The sequence below is a fragment of the Mastacembelus armatus genome, unplaced genomic scaffold, assembly GCF_900324485.2.
Source record: "Mastacembelus armatus unplaced genomic scaffold, fMasArm1.2, whole genome shotgun sequence".
Lineage (NCBI taxonomy): Eukaryota > Metazoa > Chordata > Actinopteri > Synbranchiformes > Mastacembelidae > Mastacembelus > Mastacembelus armatus.
Genome location: NW_022872939.1, coordinates 1,696,420 through 1,716,348, shown reverse-complemented (window position 1 = coordinate 1,716,348; position 19,929 = coordinate 1,696,420). Strand labels below are relative to the sequence as shown.

Sequence of the window (19,929 nt, the reverse complement as noted above, 5' to 3'; positions counted from 1 at the left end):
GTGATGCAGACCTGTTTTGCATAATCTTTAGTAATCTGTGGTGTATATACAGTATTTACAAAAGAAGTTCACAAAGGTTCAGTCCATGTCGAGTGTGTCGAGTGTGCATGAGAGAATAGTCACTCAACTAAAATAAGACTAAAGCCCATTGATCAGGACAAAGTCTGCTTTTAAAACCAGACCAGATTATGTTTGTTAAAGTATTATTACCAGGTTATGACTTTGATTTTGCTAAATTCTCTCTTGAGACTGAGTGATTGCAGCTTATCAGAGATCAGCTGTAGTTCTGTGGCCTCAGCTCTGAAGTCCAACCCCTCCCATCTGAGACACCTGGACCTTAGTCTGAACAACCTGCAGGATTCAGGAGTGAAGCTACTTTCTGCTGGACTGGAGAGTCCACATTGTAAACTGGAGAGTCTGACGTAGGTCATGTACACAGATCAGCCACTCTGTTGAGTTGCCGAATTTTGGTCCTTGCACATACTGTATTTTTTCATGAGGAAAGTGTTGCTATTTCAACTGAAGTAGAATTAAACTGTTTTCAATACAACGTGTTGTAACTGCTGAAGATAAATAAGTTGAATTTACACCAGGAAAATTTAAATAGCTATTTTTAGATTGAAATGGAACATAAGATATAATTAAATTAATTTAGCAAGCAACACATATGTACTGAGTTCTTCCTAAACAGTTTCAAACAATGGGCCGTATTTGAGTGAAAAATATGTTCAGACTCCACAACCAAATGGCTCAACTGGATCAAACACATAGCACATAAACGAAATACTGGAAAGTTGGAATTTTAATAGCCACCTATTAGGCATGTTTGTGATAGTTATTAATTATATATATGTGGCAGGAATTTAGACTTTTTCCTGTAATTATAGAATCCATCACTGTGAACTACCAGATAGCTGCTGTTCATATCTGGCCTCAGCTCTGAAGTCCAACCCCTCCCATCTGAGAGAACTGGATCTGAGCTACAACAAGCTGCAGGATTCAGGAGTAAAGCTACTGTCAGCTGGATTGGAGAGTCCACAGTGTAGACTGGAGACTCTAAGGTAGATGATATACTTTGACTAGCCATAACAGTAAAACCACCTGCTAATATTGTGTTGGCACCCCTCCTGAAGCGAAACAGCTCTGAGCTTTCACTAGACCTGTGACCATGTCAGAAATCACATCAGGAACTGCTCCTCAAAGTCTTGTAAGTTTCGAGGTGGGGTCTTCATGTATTGGACTGTTTGGTATTGAACAATGAACACCCCACAAAATGTGTTGATTTCGAGTTGGTCTGACCCATTCACCATCCATCACAGCTTGAATCTTGATGCAACTGACCATTCAGTTGGTGTCTAATATATCCTTCCTTTTCACAGGTGTCATTGTAACGAGATAATCATTACTCGTGTCAGCACCCAGTGTTTTTATAATTGTGGCTGATAAGCATATTTTGTTTTTGTTTGATATCTCCCGCCCACAGTCTGAGTTTGTTAAAATGCTTTCCTCTCGACAGATTGATATGCTGTCTGCTCACAGATGAAAGCTGCAGATCTCTGGCCTCAGCTCTGAAGTCCAACCCCTCCCATCTGAGAAAGCTTGACCTGAGCCTCAACAAGCTGCAGAATTCAGGAGTGAATTTTCTGTCTGCTGGACTAAAGAGTCCACACTGCGGGCTGGAGATTCTGAGGTACAGGATCTCTCATTTTCTTCTGTGTGAGTGCAAAAGTTAGCAATGGTTTGGTAAAATCTTCCTTTCTGCAGGTTGAAGGACTGTCAGATCACAGATGAAGGTTGTGTTTCTCTGGCCTCGACTCTTAAGTCTAACCCTTCCCATCTGAGAGAGCTGGACCTGAGCCTGAACAACCTGCAGGATTTACGATTGAAACTGCTGCGTGATCTTGTGGAGACTATGAGGTTGGTACAGTTTTTAAATACAGGTTTCAAAAAGAAATGTAAGAGTCAATCAGATATTTGCTCTGTTCACATTTCACTGAAGGTAATTCTTATTGTGTTCATACCTACAGGTTTAAATAAACATGGACTGTAGTGACAGAAGATGCCCCATCAGTCTGAACAGATTCCATTTTCTTTCTGTTAGTCTATTCCAAAAGCAGTTTTTTAATCTAAACCAGCTACCATCCTCATCTCCCAACTTGAAGAAGTGTTTGAGTTCCAAGTCATGATATGCAAATTAGTTATCAGACCAGGGTATACCACTACAAGACTACTTGAACCATCTGGTAGCTAGAAATTTTTCTTCCCGAAAACTGATGTTGAGAGTCTAGCAGATTTATCTGGTATCTAAAGTAAATGATTAGAAGGTTAAAAAATATCAACCTATGTTCAGGCTTAAAATCATTAGACAACAGAATGGTGGCCATGGAGGTTGAAATCAATTAGGAAGTATATAATGGTGGTAAAGAGTTAAAAGGGCTCATCCATAAAACGAACAGAGTACTTCACACTGACAGCAATCTAACCACATACAGTACATGTTTGTTTTCTAGGAAATAAAGGACATTTCTTGTATAATTAGTTGTGCAAACCTTCTGCTTTTTGTCCTTATGTTGGCTCTGGTTTAATGGTTTGTTCTTTTCCTCATGGTTTACTCTAGTATCCTCTACAAATTACAAATTATCCCTAAAGTGCTGGTGTTTCCTAGTGCCCCAGCGGAAATATGTTGCTGAGAATTTCAAGTCAGGATTTTGACATTTGTATAGCACAGAAACAACATTAACTAAGGTTATGTCTCATGGCAGCTGACTGATGATTCTGTTCTCCTTAAAACTGAACACGGTATCTGACGTGGTAGACCACGTCACCTGAAAACTGCGTCGGTCTGAATGGTGAAGCCTCAAATCTGGTCAGGTCCTGTTTGCCTGACAGGTTTTAAATTATCATTAATAAAATCAATTAATATTTCTATACAAATCATAGGAAGAATTTCTCCATATGAGTATACTACAATATCCTACAAGTCATTGTCATGTAAATAATGTATCAAACATAAAAAATAATACACTCAGTTGTATCTTGTATTAGTTTTGGGGCAATTATATTTTAGAATTTTATTTGTCAAATAGCAGTTATGTGGTGTGCTAAAAAATGAAATTAATTTATTATTAAATTGTTTATTTATTTATGTACTTATGAGTAAGTCAAGAAAATAATTGTATACACGCCTGTATCTAAACATTTTCCCTTTGTTGCACTGAATTTATGACATTTATTACTATATTTTATTTCACTAGGTTTGTATTTCTATTATGTGTCAAGAAAAACAATTCATACTCCAATGTGAATATAAATACCTTCTTGCATATATATAATCACACGTCTACAAATGTAAATAATGTGCACAAACTTTACTGTTGTCACATATCTGTCACGTTCTGAGGGGTTAAAATTATTTCCGGATCAATAATGCGCCCACTCTGGTGCTCAAGTTTCAAAAAACAAGACTTTATTTAATTAAGACTTGTAACAGAAACAAGAAAGCTGGAAACTTGGGGACGCGAGGGCGTGAACAGAAAGGACAAGACCAGAAGAACTGGGGAACAAGACAGGGGTTCAAAACACACTGGGGACACACCAGACTACCAAGGGACATGAAACATGAAAGGGAACACAAACATGAAGTAAGAGGGAACAAGGCTTGAGGGTCTGGATCATAAACACTGGGGGATTCACCAGACCAAGGGGAAAACATGAACATGAAAAGAGGGACAAGGCATGAGGGTCTGGGTCACACACACTGAGGGGACTCACCAGACCAGAGGGAAACATGAACAAGAAAGGGAACGAGGCATGAACATGATCTAAAACACAAGGGAACAAGACATGAAGGTCTGGGTCACACACACATTAAGGGGAGACTCACCAGACCACAAGAAAACATGAACAAGGCAGACAGGGACACCAGAGAAACAAGACATGAACAAAGGGAATTAACGTGAACAGGGTAACAAGACAAAACCTGAACACATGAGGAGCTAGACAAACACTAGTGATGGGCAAATGATACCGAGGCTTTGGAGCTTGTGTCACTCTTCCTGAAGCGGAGTGATTCGAAACGCTGTGTCGGAGCTTGTATCAAAACACCAGTGTCACGTGACTGATGACGTTCGAAGCTTCAAACATCATCGCTGTTTCGCTTCGCGCTTCATTGCTTCAAAATGTTTCAAAGCTTTTCATTGGCTCATAGTCTTTCAGTGTGTGTCATTGGCTCATGGCGTTTCGATGCATTCTGAGGCAATGACAGCTTGACAGGTTTGACAGATTTGAGTGGTTTGGTGCCATACCAGCTATATAAGACGCATCATTCTGCTTCAGGATTTGGAGAGTGAGAGTGAGAGTATTTTGGCAAGTTTTACGGCGAGTCCCACCAATAAGCGACGTTCTAAAGTTTGGGATCATTGGACTTTTATTGCTGTCATGGGATTGAAACAGTGCCAGTGCTTCATTCGTGCTCGTTAGAGGTTGCTATTGCTTCAGTTGTCCACCAGATGTCACCGTCACTGAAGTCTCGAAGCTTTGAATCTTTTTCGCCACAGTTGTCAGGAAAGCCTCAGTGCTTCATGAGGCTTCACTTCCCCATCACTAACAAAAGGGCAATCCATGATCAAAAAAGGGTCCAAAAAACCGGGAAAACGAGCAGAGTTGAACGTGGCAAAAAATCCTGCAATCAAGGCATGGAACATAGGGTTCTCAACAGGGCTCAAAACGGTGTCTTAACAGACAACCTGACAAAGAAACTGTGAATGAACAAAGGTATATAAACAGAAAGACCAAACAAGGAACAGGTGAAACAAATCAGAATAACCAGGTCAACGTAAAGTGAAACAAAATGAAACAAAACCAGAACCTGTCATGATCCTTTCAAAATAAAAGAGACAGGAAGTCACAAAAATGCAGATCATGACAATATCATTGATTTCCACAACATGATATTGTGACAGTGACTCAAACACTGACAACACTCCCATTGAGGCCAAGTCACAAACTGCTGACACTTAGTGATGGTTACTGAGGGGGGCGGGGCTTCTGGTCAAAATGGCGGTGACAAAAACAGAACCAGAGCATGAATACAGCTATAACGACTACCAAAACCGAGATTAAAGAGGAGAACCAGGACCACAACAAAGGTGCAGTTAAAGAGTGGGATCAAGATCCGGATTGTACTGAACTGGACGATTACAAGAGCAGAATAAAGGATCAGTATACCCCTGGCAAATTCTGATTTAAAGTTACTTTTATTCAACCAGCAAGTTTTTTCTTGATCAGAAATTCAATTCAATTCAATTGAATTTTATTTGTATAGCGCCAAATCACAATACAAATCATCTCAAGGCACCTAAAACTGAAAACCCAACAATTCCCTTATGAGCAAGCACTTGGCTACAGTGGAGAGGAAAAACTCCCTTTAACGGAAGAAAAAACCTCCAGCAGAACCGGGCTCAGTTTGGGCGGCCATCTGCCTTGACCGGTTGGGGTGAGTGGATAGAGCAGAGAGAAAAGAACAGCAACAATAAACAACAGATAGACACTGCAGGTTGGTGGGACCAGTAACTGCACATCAGCGATATACAGCTCCAGGACCAGGGACACCTGCAGAAGGTACAGAGAGAGAGAGAGAGGGAGAGAGCACAAACTAGGGGAGAGAGAGAGCACAAGCTTAGTGACATTCAATGGTGGAATATACATGAGGTGGGAGGAGAGGAAGAGAGGGGAGGGGAAGGGAAAGGGGGTGGCGGTGGGGGTTAGGGTAGGGGATCTCAGTGCACAGATGGTCCTTGGGCAGTCTAGGCCTATAGCAGCATAACTAAGGGATGGTTCAGGGTTGCCTGAGGCCAGCCCTAACTATATGCTTTGTCAAAGAGAAAGGTTTTAAGTCTAGCCTTAAAAGTACAGAGAGTGTCTGCCTCCTGAACCCAGGCTGGGAGCTGGTTCCACAGGAGAGGAGCTTGATAACTACAGGCTCTGCCTCCCAGTCTGCTTCTGGAAACTCTGGGAACCACAAGTAGACCTGCACTCTGAGAGCGAAGTGGTCTATTGGGATAATATGGTACTATGAGGTCTTTGAGGTATGAAGGAGCTTGATTATGAAGGGATTTGTATGTGAGAAGAAGAATTTTAAATTCTATTCTATATTTTATAGAGAGCCAATGAAGAGAAGCTAATATAGGAGAAATATGATCTCTCTTGCTAGTTCCTGTCAGGACTCTGGCTGCGGCATTCTGAATTAACTGGAGCCTTTTATGGAGATATTGGGACATCCAGATAGTAATGAGTTACAGTAATCTAGCCTTGAGGTAACAAATGCATGGACTAGTTTTTCTGCATCATTTTGAGACAGGATGTTCCTAATTTTGGAAATGTTGCGCAGGTGAAACAATGCAGTTCTAGAAATTTGTTTTATGTGTGAGTTAAAGGACATGTCCTGGTCAAAAATAACTCCAAGGTTTTTTACAGTAGTGCTGGAGGCCAGGGCTATGCCATCTAGAGTAGCTATAATTTTAGAAAAGTTATTTCTGAGATTTTTTGGCCCAAATATAATGACTTCTGTTTTCTCTGAGTTTAAAGTAAAAAGCTACTGGTCATCCAGGCCTTTATGTCAGTTAGACAGGCTTGAAGTCTGGTTAACTGGTTTGTGTTAACAGGTTTAATAGATAGATACAACTGAGTGTCATCTGCATAGCAGTGGTAATTAATAGAGTGCTTCCTAATGACATAGCCTAGAGGAAGCATGTACAGGGTGAACAGAATCGGTCCTAGCACAGAGCCTTGTGGAACTCCATAACTAACTTTTGTTCGTGTGGAAGGTTCATCATGGACATGAACAAACTGGAATCTGTCCGATAAATAGGATTGGAACCATTTTAACGCTGTTCCTCTGATACCAGTCACATGCTCCAGTCTCTGTAGTAAGATGTTGTGGTCAATGGTGTCGAATGCTGCACTAAGGTCTAGGAGGACAAGTATCGAAACAAGTCCATTATCTGAGGCTAAGAGAAGATCGTTGGTAACTTTCAACAGTGCTGTTTCTGTACTATGATGTGCTCTAAATCCTGATTGGAAATCTTCAAATAGTTCATTCCTGTGTAAGTGGTCTGATAGCTGCTTAGCAACAGCTTTTTCTAGGATTTTAGAAATAAATGGCAGGTTGGATATTGGTCTATAATTAGCCAAGACACCTGGATCAAGACTAGGCTTTTTGAGTAAAGGTTTGATTACTGCAGTCTTAAAGGCCTGTGATACGTAGCCTGATACTAGAGATAAATTTACCAAGTCCAATAAAGATGAGTTCATTAATGGCAGGGTGCCTTTAAGCAGTCTAGTCGGGATGGGGTCCAAGAGACACGTTGATGATTTCGATGAAGCAACTACTGATGTAAATTCAGAGAGATCTATGGGAGAGAAGCAGTCTAAACATAACTGAGGTCCTACAGATGATTCAAGAGCTACTGTAGTAAAAGATTCATTTATTGCAGGTATAGGAAGCATCTGCTGAATTTTATCTCTATTAGTTGTGATTTTATTTGTAAAGAAACTCATAAATTCATCACTGCTGAGAGCTAAGGGAACACTGGGCTCAACGGAGCTGTGACTTTTTGTCAGCCTGGCTACAGTGCTGAAAAGAAACCTGGGATTGTTCTTATTTTCCTCTATTAGTGATGAATAGTATGCAGTTCTGGCTTTACGGAGAGCTTTTTTATATGTTAGTAGACTGTTTTTCCAGGCTAGAAAAATTTCCTCTAAGTTTGTGGAACGCCACTTCCTTTCCAGCCTTCGTGATGCCTGCTTTAAGGTACGAACATGTAAATTATACCATGGGGCTAGTCTTCTCTGAATCACTAACTTCTTTTTCAGAGGGGCTACAGAATCAAGCGTTTCACGCAGTGAGGTTACAGCGCTGTCAACAACATGATCAATTTGGTAGGGAGTAGGATTAAGGCAGCTGCCCTCCACTATGTTTATACTTGGCATAGATGCAAATAAAGATGGAATCATTTTCTTAAATTTATTAACAGCGTTGTCGGATAAACATCTGCTGTAGTGGAATTTTCTTCCAGACGCTGCATGATCCATCATTTTAAATTCGAAAGTTATTAAAGAATGATCTGACAAAACAGGATTTGGGGGAAAAATTATTAGATGTTCAATTTCGATGCCATAGGTCAGAACAAGATCAAGGGTGTGATTAAAACAGTGGGTGGGTTTATTAACGTTCAGGACTTAATAGATAGTAAACTGAGGTCAAGCCAGTTTGACAGGTGTTTGCTTATTTGAGTAATGGTTTTCTGTATTTTTCTTTAAAGTTTATCTTCCAAATCATTATTTTCAGATGAGTTTACAGCAGGACAAACAGACAAAATAAAGTATTTACTCTTTCTAAAGAGTATAAATAAATATTAAATAAATAGTTTATGTTATAATATACCTTTATTTCAATCCAGAGCATTAAAAAAACGTCAGTTTCTTCATGGGACATCCAATACTATATGCATACCTCATATGAAAACTTTTTACTGCAGCATTTTGGAGAAATGTGCCATTATCCTACTTCACAGGGCTATAAAGACCCCAGTTCTCATAAGTAGAAGAAATGAATGATTACTTCCTATTCCTTCTAAACTGATATTACCAAGAACAACTGCGTCCCTGAGGATGCTGCACCTTTACAAAAGAAACTAGGGCTGCACCTATCGATCATTTTTGGAGTCGAGTATTCTACAGAATATTTCAGCAATTACTCGACAGGTTACCTTGAAATGATGTTACATTGTGTCAGCTCTGACACAAGCTAACACCTACAAATGCAAAGACGCACAGATCTACACACACTTAAAATGCAAAGAGGTATGAACTTTGGTCCATGCTGGTATGGTAAGAACCCAACTGCAAAACTGCCTCCAAGTAGACTTTATAGAAAACAGCAAGAACAGTTCTTACTTCTATTCTCCACCCTAATTATTAGCTCAGCAGTGAAGAGCTTTGCTTCTCACCTTCTCACAAATGAATACACAAAAGTCAATGGATTTCAGTCCGCACTTTTATTTAGTGTATTAGAAACAGGAGGAATTGTGGGTACTCCTAACAAGCCACTCATTCAGATTTTACACACTGGGGGAAACCCATTGGGTTAAGGCCAAAGGAAGACCAATTCATGGTAATATTTCCTAGTGTTCAGCAGCAAAGCAATAGCAGCAAACTGTGGCTTGTTTGCAGTTGCATTTGCACATGAGGGACTGATGAGGGCAGAATTTATCAGGCGTTTCAGAGCCACAACCGAGCAAATGGTATGGTAATGGATGGTATCATCCCACCTGCGTTAACATACCTGCAAGTCCCATTATTAGTGAGGATGACGGGCACTGCTAAAATTGTAATGAAGCTTGAGTACTACACTAGGAAAATGTACATTGACTTGATATGTTGTAAAACAATATTTTGTGTCTATGTGCTTTCATTATGTGACCTTTAGTTTGTAGTTCTAGTATGTTTTCTTTTATAGTATTCCTACTTGATTACCTCCACATTTGTTATATTCCTATTACCACTTGTATTTTTACTCACTTGTGTTTGTTATGGTCAATGACAATTTGTGTTCCTTGTGGACTGTGATTTGACTGCAATTTACTTATTAGAAATGGGGTCTTTATAGACCTCTGAAGTCTGCAGCATTTCTTAAAAATGCTGCAGTAAAAAGTTTTCATATGAGGTATGTACAGTGGGGCAAATAAATATTTGATTTTTTAGGTTTTCCCACTTTCAAAGAATGGAGAGATCTGTAATTTCACACTTCAACTGTGAGAGACAGAATCACAATCACAGACACACAAAAAAAAATTACATTGTATGATTTTTAAATAATTAATTTCCATTTTATTGCATGAAATAAGTATTTGATCACCTACCAACCAGCAAGAATTCTGGCTCTCACAGACCTGTTAGTTTGTCTTTAAGAAGCCCTCCTATCCTCCACAAATTGCCTGTATTAATTGCACCTCTTTGAACTCGTTACCTGTATAAAAGACACCTGTCCACACACTCAATCTATCAGACTCCAACTTCTCCACTATGGGCAAGACCAAAGAACTGTCTAAGGACCCTAGAGACAAAATTGTAGACCTGCACAAGGCTGAGATGGGCTACAGGACAATAGGCAAACAGCTTGGTGAGAAGGAAATAACTGTTGGCACAATTATTGGAAATGGAAGAAATTCAAAACGGGTGTCAATCTCCCTCGGACTGGGGCTCCATGCAAGATCTCGCCTCGTGGGGTATCAGTGATCCTGAGAAAGGTGAGGGTTCAGCCTAGAACTGCACGGGAGGACCTGGTCAATGACCTGAAGAGTGCTGGGCCCGCAGTCTCAGTGGTTACCATTAGTAACACACTAAACCACTTTGGATTAAAATCCTGCAGCGCACGCAAGGTCCCCCTGGTCAAGCCAGCACATGTCCAGGCCCATCTGAAGTTTACCAAAGACCATCTGGATGATCCAGAGGAGGCATGGGAGAAGATCAGATGAGACCAAAATAGAACTTTTTAGTATAAACTCCACTGGCCGTGTTTGGAGGAAGAAGAAGGATGAGTACAATCCCAAGAACACCATCCCAACCGTGAAGCATGGGGGTGGAAACATCGTGATTTGGGGGTGCTTTTCTGCAAAGGGGACAGGACCGCACCGTATGGAGGGGAGGGAATTTCCTGAGTCTCTGCCATCTGCCAGTAAAGATTTTTTTTTCTCTTCTCCCTTCTCCCTCTTCTGTCGACCACTCACCTATCCTATTTTCCCGAGAAGGGGGGGACTTAAAACATACAGATAAATAAAGGACCAAACAAACTCTTAGAGCAAAAGCAAGTTTTCCCCCTTAGCTCCATGGAACCTCTAATAAGAACACTAGCAGTTTTAAAGACACAAGCACAGAGATTTTGTTACTCAGGATATACAGTGTTAGACTTCATCAACATTTCATTTCCGAATGAGAGATTAAAATAAATAAGCGATAAATGAACCCACATAACCTCCTACATCCTAAAATTATATTTCAGTGGGATAAGTGTTGGGCTAATTTTACCTACCTCATATGCTGTTAGGTAGTTTAATCTACAGTAATGCATCAGATTGTTTAGGCTTATCATATATTTGCAGTGTTGCTGTTCTTTAAGAATCTTGTATTTCTAAAAAGTCAACTTTTCATTAGCTCAAACACAATGCATTTCGGGCTAGTCCAGGAGGGTCACTGTGTGGTATGGCTCATGCACTGCATCCCGCCGCAAGATCCTGCCCTCCAGGGCATAGTGAAAGCAGCTGAGAAAATCATCGGTGTCTCTTTCCCTTCCCTCCAGGACATCTACAGCACCTGTCTCACTCACTAAGCCATCGGTATTGCAGGTAATCCCACCCACCCATCACGCAGCTTCTTTAGTCTGCTCCCATTAGGGAGGAGGCTGATGAGTCTGAAGCTTTACCCACCAGGCTGTCAGGAAGCCAAACTCTCTCCTAGCTCTGCCCTACCTGCCCCCTGTACGCACAAACTCTGGCCTCTAACCCCCAGTACATTACTAAATAATAAGGCAAAAATTATTGTAGTTCCCATAATCCTCTTATCTCAAGCTTTGTGTCTAATAGATTTGCTGTCATGACATGTTGTATCAATATAAAGAAAAATGAGCACTGAGAATCACAAATGTTGTCATGTGCTGGGAAGACTTTGGTATGACATGAATCTGAGATCTGTTATGAAACAAATAATCCTAATACTTTTTCAGTTCAATGATGTTTATACTGTGAAAACAGGTGACTTATAAAAAGTTACATTTGCTCCCCCACCATTGAGCTTTCAGACCATGATCAACTTTTGCCTCTTTTATAGCATTAACAGTTAATTCTTCTTAGCTCCAGTTCCTGAGAAGTTTTTCACTTCCTCCAAACTTTCCATACCATGGCCACATATAGGCAGACAATGGTCAATTTAGAATCATAAGTCAAGCTGACATACATGTTTTTGGACTTTGGGAGGAAACCAAAATACCTGGAGAAAACCCATGCACATTAAAACTCCACACAGAAAGGCCCTTGCTAGGTTTCGAACTAGAAACCTTCTTGCTGTGAGGCAACAATGCTAACCACCCACCCTCCATGCTGGAACAAAACATTAATCCCAATATTTCCTTCTTGACTTTACTGGTCCTAGTGGCTGACACTGGTTGGTTAGCTCAGATGGTTAGAGCATGGTGCTAATAACAGTCATGGGTTCAAGCATTTATTATTGCTTATTAAAAGTGCAATCAACTTGCAGTTTGTCTAGGTAGAATTGTTAGAGAAATCAAAAATGTTTACCCTCAAATGACCTAATCTACCTTACTTTAGTATACAGTCAAGCCCGAAATTATTCATACCCCTGGCAAATTTTGACTTAAAGTTACTTTTATTCACATGCCAATTTTTTCCACAATGATGCCTCTTGTCCATCGTCTTATTTTCTTCTGGGAGACGCCTGTGATATTTCTAATATAGAAAAAAATTTGCTGGTTGAATAAAAGTAACTTTAAGCCAGAATTTGCCAGGGGTATGAATAATTTCGGGCTTGATTGTAACTGAAACACTTCTGAATTGTGTACTGTGGAAATATAATTGTTGCTCTCAGTGAGAACAGTTTGCTCTAACCTTGACTATTTGATAAAGGTCAAGATGTCTTTCTGTGAGAAATCACCTCCCTTTTGTGTTACCATGAAAACTGATGTGTTGGACTGCAAGCAGCCAGTGATCCTCATGCTGTACCAAGGTGCTGTGTGACTTTTACTGTTTGCAAGTAAAACTTCTATATAATCTTACCAAAGTTCGTCCTCTGGACCTATTTGTTAAAAGAATTTACCTAACAAATTTGGGGGCTCGTCCTGGATTCCAATATGTCCTCTTTTTTCCAGGTTTGGACCCACAAACCGTACACAGGGGAGTCCAATACTCCTGACTGAAGGCCCTCCGCCCCAGTCCCATAGGGAAATGGTTTAGAGCATTGAGAGGCTGGGATCTGCTGTGAGGGGAGAGGAGTGACGTGATTGAATTTTGAAAAGAGAGACCAGAGATGGACTTCTGTCCCAACAATCCACCACTGGCTCAGCCTCCACAGGGAGAAGAGGGTGCTGTTGGTGGAGCAGTATTACCTCACACAGCGTCTTCTGATTCTGTGCCTCAGCCTCAAAGGGAGTGCTGGCTTATTTTAACAGACTGAAAGAGGTGTTTAACACTCATAGTGGAATACCAGTACCTGAAGGTGCTGCACAGAATGGTGATGGGCCTTATGCATAGCAGTTAAAGAATGCCTTCATAAATGGCCTCAAACCTGAAATTTCAGGATTAAGCTGCCAACAATTTGTTTAGTTCTGGTAGAGGCCTGAAGATAGAGGACACCTGAACAAACATGTAGGGTCTTTTCCAATATGTGTCCACCCCTTTTTGTCAAGCTATATAAACCTGAATCTGTAACAGAAAGAGAGAGAATTCTGTAGATTTCTCTCCGGGCGCCTGTGATTAAACCTGAGATGATTCATCACGCTGTTTGTTTCTGAGAATTAGCAACTCTCAAACAAAGAAATTTCCACGACAATTTGGCGACGAGGATGGGATGGACATGCCACTGACCAGCACCTGTTATAGACCGAAGGAACCACTGGTGGTAAAATTTATAAACAAAGGGAAATTTCCGCTCTGACAAACGGAGGGCTGGATCCCGTCTGAGGTCAGAACGGGTGGCGGACAGTGGATGCTCCATTCATTTAATAAGTGAGTAGGTGTTATGAATCATTTCTTGTGTATGTCTGTTAAGTGTTGGTTTAAGGAAACTTGGTATGTTTTTGGTATGTTTTTGGTCCGTGTCGAATAGAAAAGCCCTAGGTGTGTGTTTGTTGGCCTTAAGAGACATGGCAGTCACGTGATCTTTGTAATCCCTTCATGGTAAGGACCAGTGAGTCTGAGGGACAGACACCAGATGACGAAAAAATAATCCTAAAAAAACAAAAAGAAGAAAAAAAAAGAAACATTGAGAAAACTCCACTGGCTGAGGATTACAAAAGTAATCTTCCTATGGGAAGCCAAATGGTTTATTAAGGAAACGACCCGTGTGTGGAAAACATGAAAATTAATACAGTACTGGAGAAGTAAGCTATTATTGTTAATGAGAAGTAAGCTGTTATTGTTAATGAGAAGTACACTATGTCTACGAGGAGTGAGCTATTACTGTCAATAAGAACAGTCTTAGAATATGTCCCCTATAATGAATGGGCATATGAATTAAGTGATCATTTTGTAAGCTTTGTGGTGACTCGTTGCTCGGAACGAAAGTGTCATACAAACCTACCTGGCTGGAGTGAGTCATCCAAAGTTAGTGTTTGCGTGATGAGATCTGACCATACGATGAGATGGGAAGATCAGTGTGAATGAGAAATTATTGTGTGTGTGTTATAAGCCCAATGAAAGTGTAAGTACCAGCCCCAGTTCTAAATGATGGTAGATGAGGTAAATGTGTGGTTATAGAATGTTGTTACAAGAAAGAGAAGAGGAAGTGTAAAAAGGAAGGCAAAGAAGGAAAAAATAAATTGGCACTCTTTTCAAGAGTGAGAAAGGGAGGCAGAAGTAAAAGAAAAAAATCAGCTGCAGAATTAATGGTAAAGTTAGAAAAGTGATGTTGAGGAGAATAAGAAGGACAAAACAGAAACGTAAGGCAAGAAAGTAGAAGTTATGTGTTGCAGGTTTGTCAAACTCCGATGGGGAAACGTCCGACCCACAACAGAGCATCAGTAGGGTCACAACAATTCACCGCCACAATGGACACCCTGTATGAAGCTGTGCGTGCTGCATTTCCTTTGAGAGTCTGCTGGCCTGAGATTCATAATACCCGACAAAAGGAGGGTGAGTCAGCAGTTGATTATCGCACCAGCATGGAAAACTGCTTCTCTCTCTCTTTCATCGTCACCATGTGTACTCAGATCTTTTGATGCTCTCGACATACTCCGAGAAACTCTGCGTTGTGTAGTTTGAGCATGGCGTTGAGCACAAACAGTGACACAGCGTTTTTGGTTGAACACTGCCTTTTATTCTTGTACCTGGTACTCAAAACAAAACACAAAAAGACCCTCCGATAAACATTCCACTCAACAGCTCCTCTCCCACAGCAGTTCCAAACAGGAAAAGGGAAGGAGAAGAAGACAGACATTTCACATTCACTCAAGTACGAGCCCTAGTGGATGGAGGTCTTCCTACCCAGGCATGTCACGGTGAACATTGTTTTGTATAATTGTTTTGTTTTGTATAATAATAAAGAAAAACATAAAGATAACTTATAACCCGGTTACATTCACCCCCCAAGAATTATACAAAATTATGGGAAGTACAGGGAAATAAGATTAAAAAAAAAAACAATACACCCACAGGGACAATTATACAGGCCGTCGACGGATTCAGACCAAGTCAGTGAATCCGTTCAGCAATGAAGCTTCCTACAATAAGGATAAGAGGCCGGAGGACGCTGTTAATAAATTTAAGAAAATGATTCCATCTTTATTTGCATCTATGCCAAGTATAAACATAATGGAGGGCAGCTGCCTTAATCCTACTCCCTACCAAATTGATCATGTTGTTGACAGCGCTGTAACCTCACTGCGTGAAACGCTTCATTCTGTAGCCCCTCTGAAAAAGAAGTTAGTGATTCAGAGAAGACTAGCCCCATGGTATAATTTACATGTTCGTACCTTAAAGCAGGCATCACGAAGGCTGGAAAGGAAGTGGCGTTCCACAAACTTAGAGGAAATTTTTCTAGCCTGGAAAAACAGTCTACTAACATATAAAAAAGCTCTCCGTAAAGCCAGAACTGCATACTATTCATCACTAATAGAGGAAAATAAGAACAATCCCAGGTTTCTTTTCAGCACTGTAGCCAGGCTGACAAAAAGCCACAGCTCCGTTGAGCCCAGTGTTCCCTTAGCTCTCAGCAGTGATGAATTTATGAGTTTCTTTACAAATAAAATCACAACTATTAGAGATAAAATTCAGCAGATGCTTCCTATACCTGCAATAAATGAATCTTTTACTACAGTAGCTCTTGAATCATCTGTAGGACCTCAGTTATGTTTAGACTGCTTCTCTCCTATAGATCTCTCTGAATTTACATCAGTAGTTGCTTCATCGAAATCATCAACGTGTCTCTTGGACCCCATCCCGACTAGACTGCTTAAAGGCACCCTGCCATTAATGAACTCATCTTTATTGGACTTGGTAAATTTATCTCTAGTATCAGGCTACGTACCACAGGCCTTTAAGACTGCAGTAATCAAACCTTTACTCAAAAAGCCTAGTCTTGATCCAGGTGTCTTGGCTAATTATAGACCAATATCCAACCTGCCATTTATTTCTAAAATCCTAGAAAAAGCTGTTGCTAAGCAGCTATCAGACCACTTACACAGGAATGAACTATTTGAAGATTTCCAATCAGGATTTAGAGCACATCATAGTACAGAAACAGCACTGTTGAAAGTTACCAACGATCTTCTCTTAGCCTCAGATAATGGACTTGTTTCGATACTTGTCCTCCTAGACCTTAGTGCAGCATTCGACACCATTGACCACAACATCTTATTACAGAGACTGGAGCATGTGATTGGTATCAGAGGAACAGCGTTAAAGTGGTTCCAATCCTATTTATCGGACAGATTCCAGTTTGTTCATGTCCATGATGAACCTTCCACACGAACAAAAGTTAGTTATGGAGTTCCACAAGGTTCTGTGCTAGGACCGATTCTGTTCACCCTGTACATGCTTCCTTTAGGATATATCATTAGGAAGCACTCTATTAATTACCACTGCTATGCGGATGACACTCAGTTATATCTATCTATTAAACCTGTTAACACAAACCAGTTAACCAGACTTCAAGCCTGTCTAACTGACATAAAGGCTTGGATGACCAGTAACTTTTTACTTTTAAACTCGGAGAAAACAGAAGTCATTATATTTGGGCCTAAAAATCTCAGAAATAACTTTTCTAAAATTATAGCTACTCTAGATGGCATAGCCCTGGCCTCCAGCACTACTGTAAAAAACCTTGGAGTTATTTTTGACCAGGACATGTCCTTTAACTCACACATAAAACAAATTTCTAGAACTGCATTCTTTCACCTGCGCAACATTTCCAAAATTAGGAACATCCTGTCTCAAAATGATGCAGAAAAACTAGTCCATGCGTTTGTTTCCTCAAGGCTAGATTACTGTAACTCATTACTATCTGGATGTCCTAATATCTTAATAAAAAGCCTCCAATTAATCCAGAATGCCGCAGCCAGAGTCCTGACAGGAACTAGCAAGAGAGATCATATTTCTCCTATATTGGCTTCTCTTCATTGGCTCCCTGTAAAATATAGAATAGAATTTAAAATCCTTCTTCTCACATACAAATCCCTTCATAATCAAGCTCCTTCATACCTTAAAGACCTCATAGTACCATATTATCCCAATAGACCACTTCGCTCTCAGAGTGCAGGCCTACTTGTGGTTCCCAGAGTTCTCAAAAGCAGAATGGGAGGCAGAGCCTTTAGCTATCAAGCTCCTCTCCTGTGGAACCAGCTCTCAGCCTGGGTTCAGGAGGCAGACACTCTCTGTACTTTTAAGGCTAGACTTAAAACCTTCCTCTTTGACAAAGCATATAGTTAGGGCTGGCTTCAGGCAACCCTGAACCATCCCTTAGTTAGTTATGCTGCTATAGGCCTAGACTGCCCGAGGACCATCGGTGCACTGAGCTCCCCTACCCTACCCCCCCCCCCCCCTTCTCTCCCACCTCATGTATATTCCACCATTGAATGTTACTAACCTTGTGCTCTCTCTCTCCCCTAGTTTGTGCTCTCTCCCTCCCTCTCTCTCTCTCTCTCTCTCTGTACCTTCTGCAGGTGTCCCTGGTCCTGGAGCTGTTTATCGCTGATGTGCAGTTACTGGCCCCACCAACTTGCAGTGTCTATTTGTTGTTTATTTTTGCTGTTCTTTTCTCTCTGCTCTATCCACTCACCCCAACCGGTCGAGGCAGATGGCCGCCCAAACTGAGCCCGGTTCTGCTGGAGGTTTTTTTCTTCCGTTAAAGGGAGTTTTTTCCTCTCCACTGTCGCCAAGTGCTTGCTCATAAGGGAATTGTTGGGTTTTTAGTTTTAGTTTTTGTAAAGTGCCTTGAGATGATTTGTATTGTGATTTGGCGCTATACAAATAAAATTGAATTGAATTGAATTGAATTGCTTGGCACCTAGCAGTATCTCAGAACACTCTACAGAAAATATGAGGTGCCATTTACACTACACAGAGGCCATTCTACCCCTGGATGTACAGTATCTCACAGAAGTGAGTACACCCCTCACATTTTTGTAAATAATTTATTATATCTTTTCATGTGACAACACTGAAGAAATGACACTTTGCTACAATATAAAGTAGTGAGTGTACACCTTGTATAACAGTGTAAATTTGCTGTTCCCTCAAAATAACTCAACACACACATTAATGTCTAAACCGCTGGCAAAAAAAATGAGTACACCCCTAAGTGAAAATGTCCATATTGGACCCAATCGCCATTTTCCCTTCCCGGTGTCATGTGACTCGTTAGTGTTACAAGGTCTCAGGTGTGAATGGGGAGCTGGTGTGTTAAATTTGGTGTTATCGCTCTCAGTTTCTCATACTGGTCACTGGAAATTCAACATGGCACCTCATGGCAAAGAACTCTTAGAGGATCTGAAAAATTGAATTGTTGCTCTACATAAAGATGGCCTAGGCTATAAGAAGATTGCCAAGACCCAGAAATTGAGCTGAACACGACAGGTTGTACTCAGAACAGGCCTCGCCATGGTCGACCAAAGAAGTTGAGTGCACGTGCTCAGCGTCATATCCACAGGTTGTCTTTGGGAAATAGACATATGAGTGCTGCCAGCATTGCTGCAGAAGTTCAAGGGGTGGGGGGTCAGCCTGTCAGTGCTCTGACCATACGCCACACACTACATCAAATTGCCCTTCTCGGCTGTCGTCCCAGAAGGAAGCCTCTTCTAAAGATGATGCACAAGAAAGCCCACAAACAGTTTGCTGAAGACAAGCAGACTAAGGACATGGATTACTGGAGCCATGTCCTGTGGTCTAATGAGACCAAGATAAACTTATTTGGTTCAGATGGTGTCAAGCGTGAGTGGCAGCAACCAGGTGAGGAGTACAAAGAAAAGTGTGTCTTGCCTACAGTCAAGCATGGTGGTGAGAGTGTCATGGTCTGGGGCTGCATGAGTGCTGCCGGCACTGGGGAGCTACAGTTCACTGAGGGAACCACGAATGCCAACATGTACTGTGACATACTGAAGCAGAGCATGATCCCCTCCCTTCAGAGACTGGGCCACAGGGCATTATTCCAGCATGATAACGACCCCAAACACACCTCCAATATGACCACTGCCTTGCTAAAGAAGCTAAGGGTAAAGGTGATGGACTGGCCAAGCATGTCTCCAGACCTAAACCCTATTGAGCATCTGTGGGGCATCCTCAAATAGAAGGTGGAGGAGTGCAAGGTCTCTAACATCCACCAGCTCTGTGATGTCATCATGGAGGAGTGGAAGAGGATTCCATTGGCAACCTGTGAAGCTCTGGTGAACTCCATGTCCAAGAGGGTTATGGCAGTGCTGGAAAATAATGGTGGTCACACAAAATATTGACACTTTGGGCCCAATTTGGACATTTTCACTTAAGGGTGTACTCACTTTTGTTGCCAGCGGTTTAGACATTAATGGCTGTGTGTTGAGTTATTTTGAGGGGACAGCAAATTTACACTGTTACACAAGCTGTAAACTCACTACTTTACATTGTAGCATTTCTTCAGTGTTGTCACATGAAAAGATATTTGAACTTTGAATGG

General features: G+C 41.1%; 3 protein-coding genes and 1 pseudogene across 7 annotated transcripts in view; 3 read left to right on the top strand and 1 right to left on the bottom strand.

The window, feature by feature from the left end:
* The window catches only part of LOC113137741 (NACHT, LRR and PYD domains-containing protein 12-like), a 38,093-nt gene extending 35,555 nt beyond the window's left edge, over nucleotides 1-2,538 (top strand). For 2 of the 5 annotated variants that reach the window (XM_026319568.1, XM_026319569.1), the window contains 5 exons: nucleotides 249-422; nucleotides 888-1,061; nucleotides 1,517-1,690; nucleotides 1,765-1,917; nucleotides 2,028-2,538. In XM_026319568.1, the coding sequence (XP_026175353.1) occupies nucleotides 249-422; nucleotides 888-1,061; nucleotides 1,517-1,690; nucleotides 1,765-1,917; nucleotides 2,028-2,037 (685 nt within the window). In that variant the 3' untranslated portion in view covers nucleotides 2,038-2,538. Of the gene's footprint in view, nucleotides 1-248; nucleotides 423-887; nucleotides 1,066-1,516; nucleotides 1,691-1,764; nucleotides 1,918-2,027 lie in introns of those variants that run through there. The other 3 variants (XM_026319570.1, XM_026319572.1, XM_026319571.1) reach the window with 3 other exon arrangements.
* Nucleotides 1-19,929, top strand: part of LOC113137743 (NACHT, LRR and PYD domains-containing protein 12-like) — an 884,868-nt gene that overhangs the window by 58,460 nt on the left and 806,479 nt on the right. The gene's annotated exons all lie outside the window — the stretch shown is intronic.
* The window catches only part of LOC113137738 (zinc finger protein 208-like), an 852,137-nt pseudogene that overhangs the window by 151,469 nt on the left and 680,739 nt on the right, over nucleotides 1-19,929 (bottom strand).
* Nucleotides 1-19,929, top strand: part of LOC113137744 (zinc finger protein 665-like) — a 323,439-nt gene that overhangs the window by 278,145 nt on the left and 25,365 nt on the right. The window lies entirely within an intron of this gene.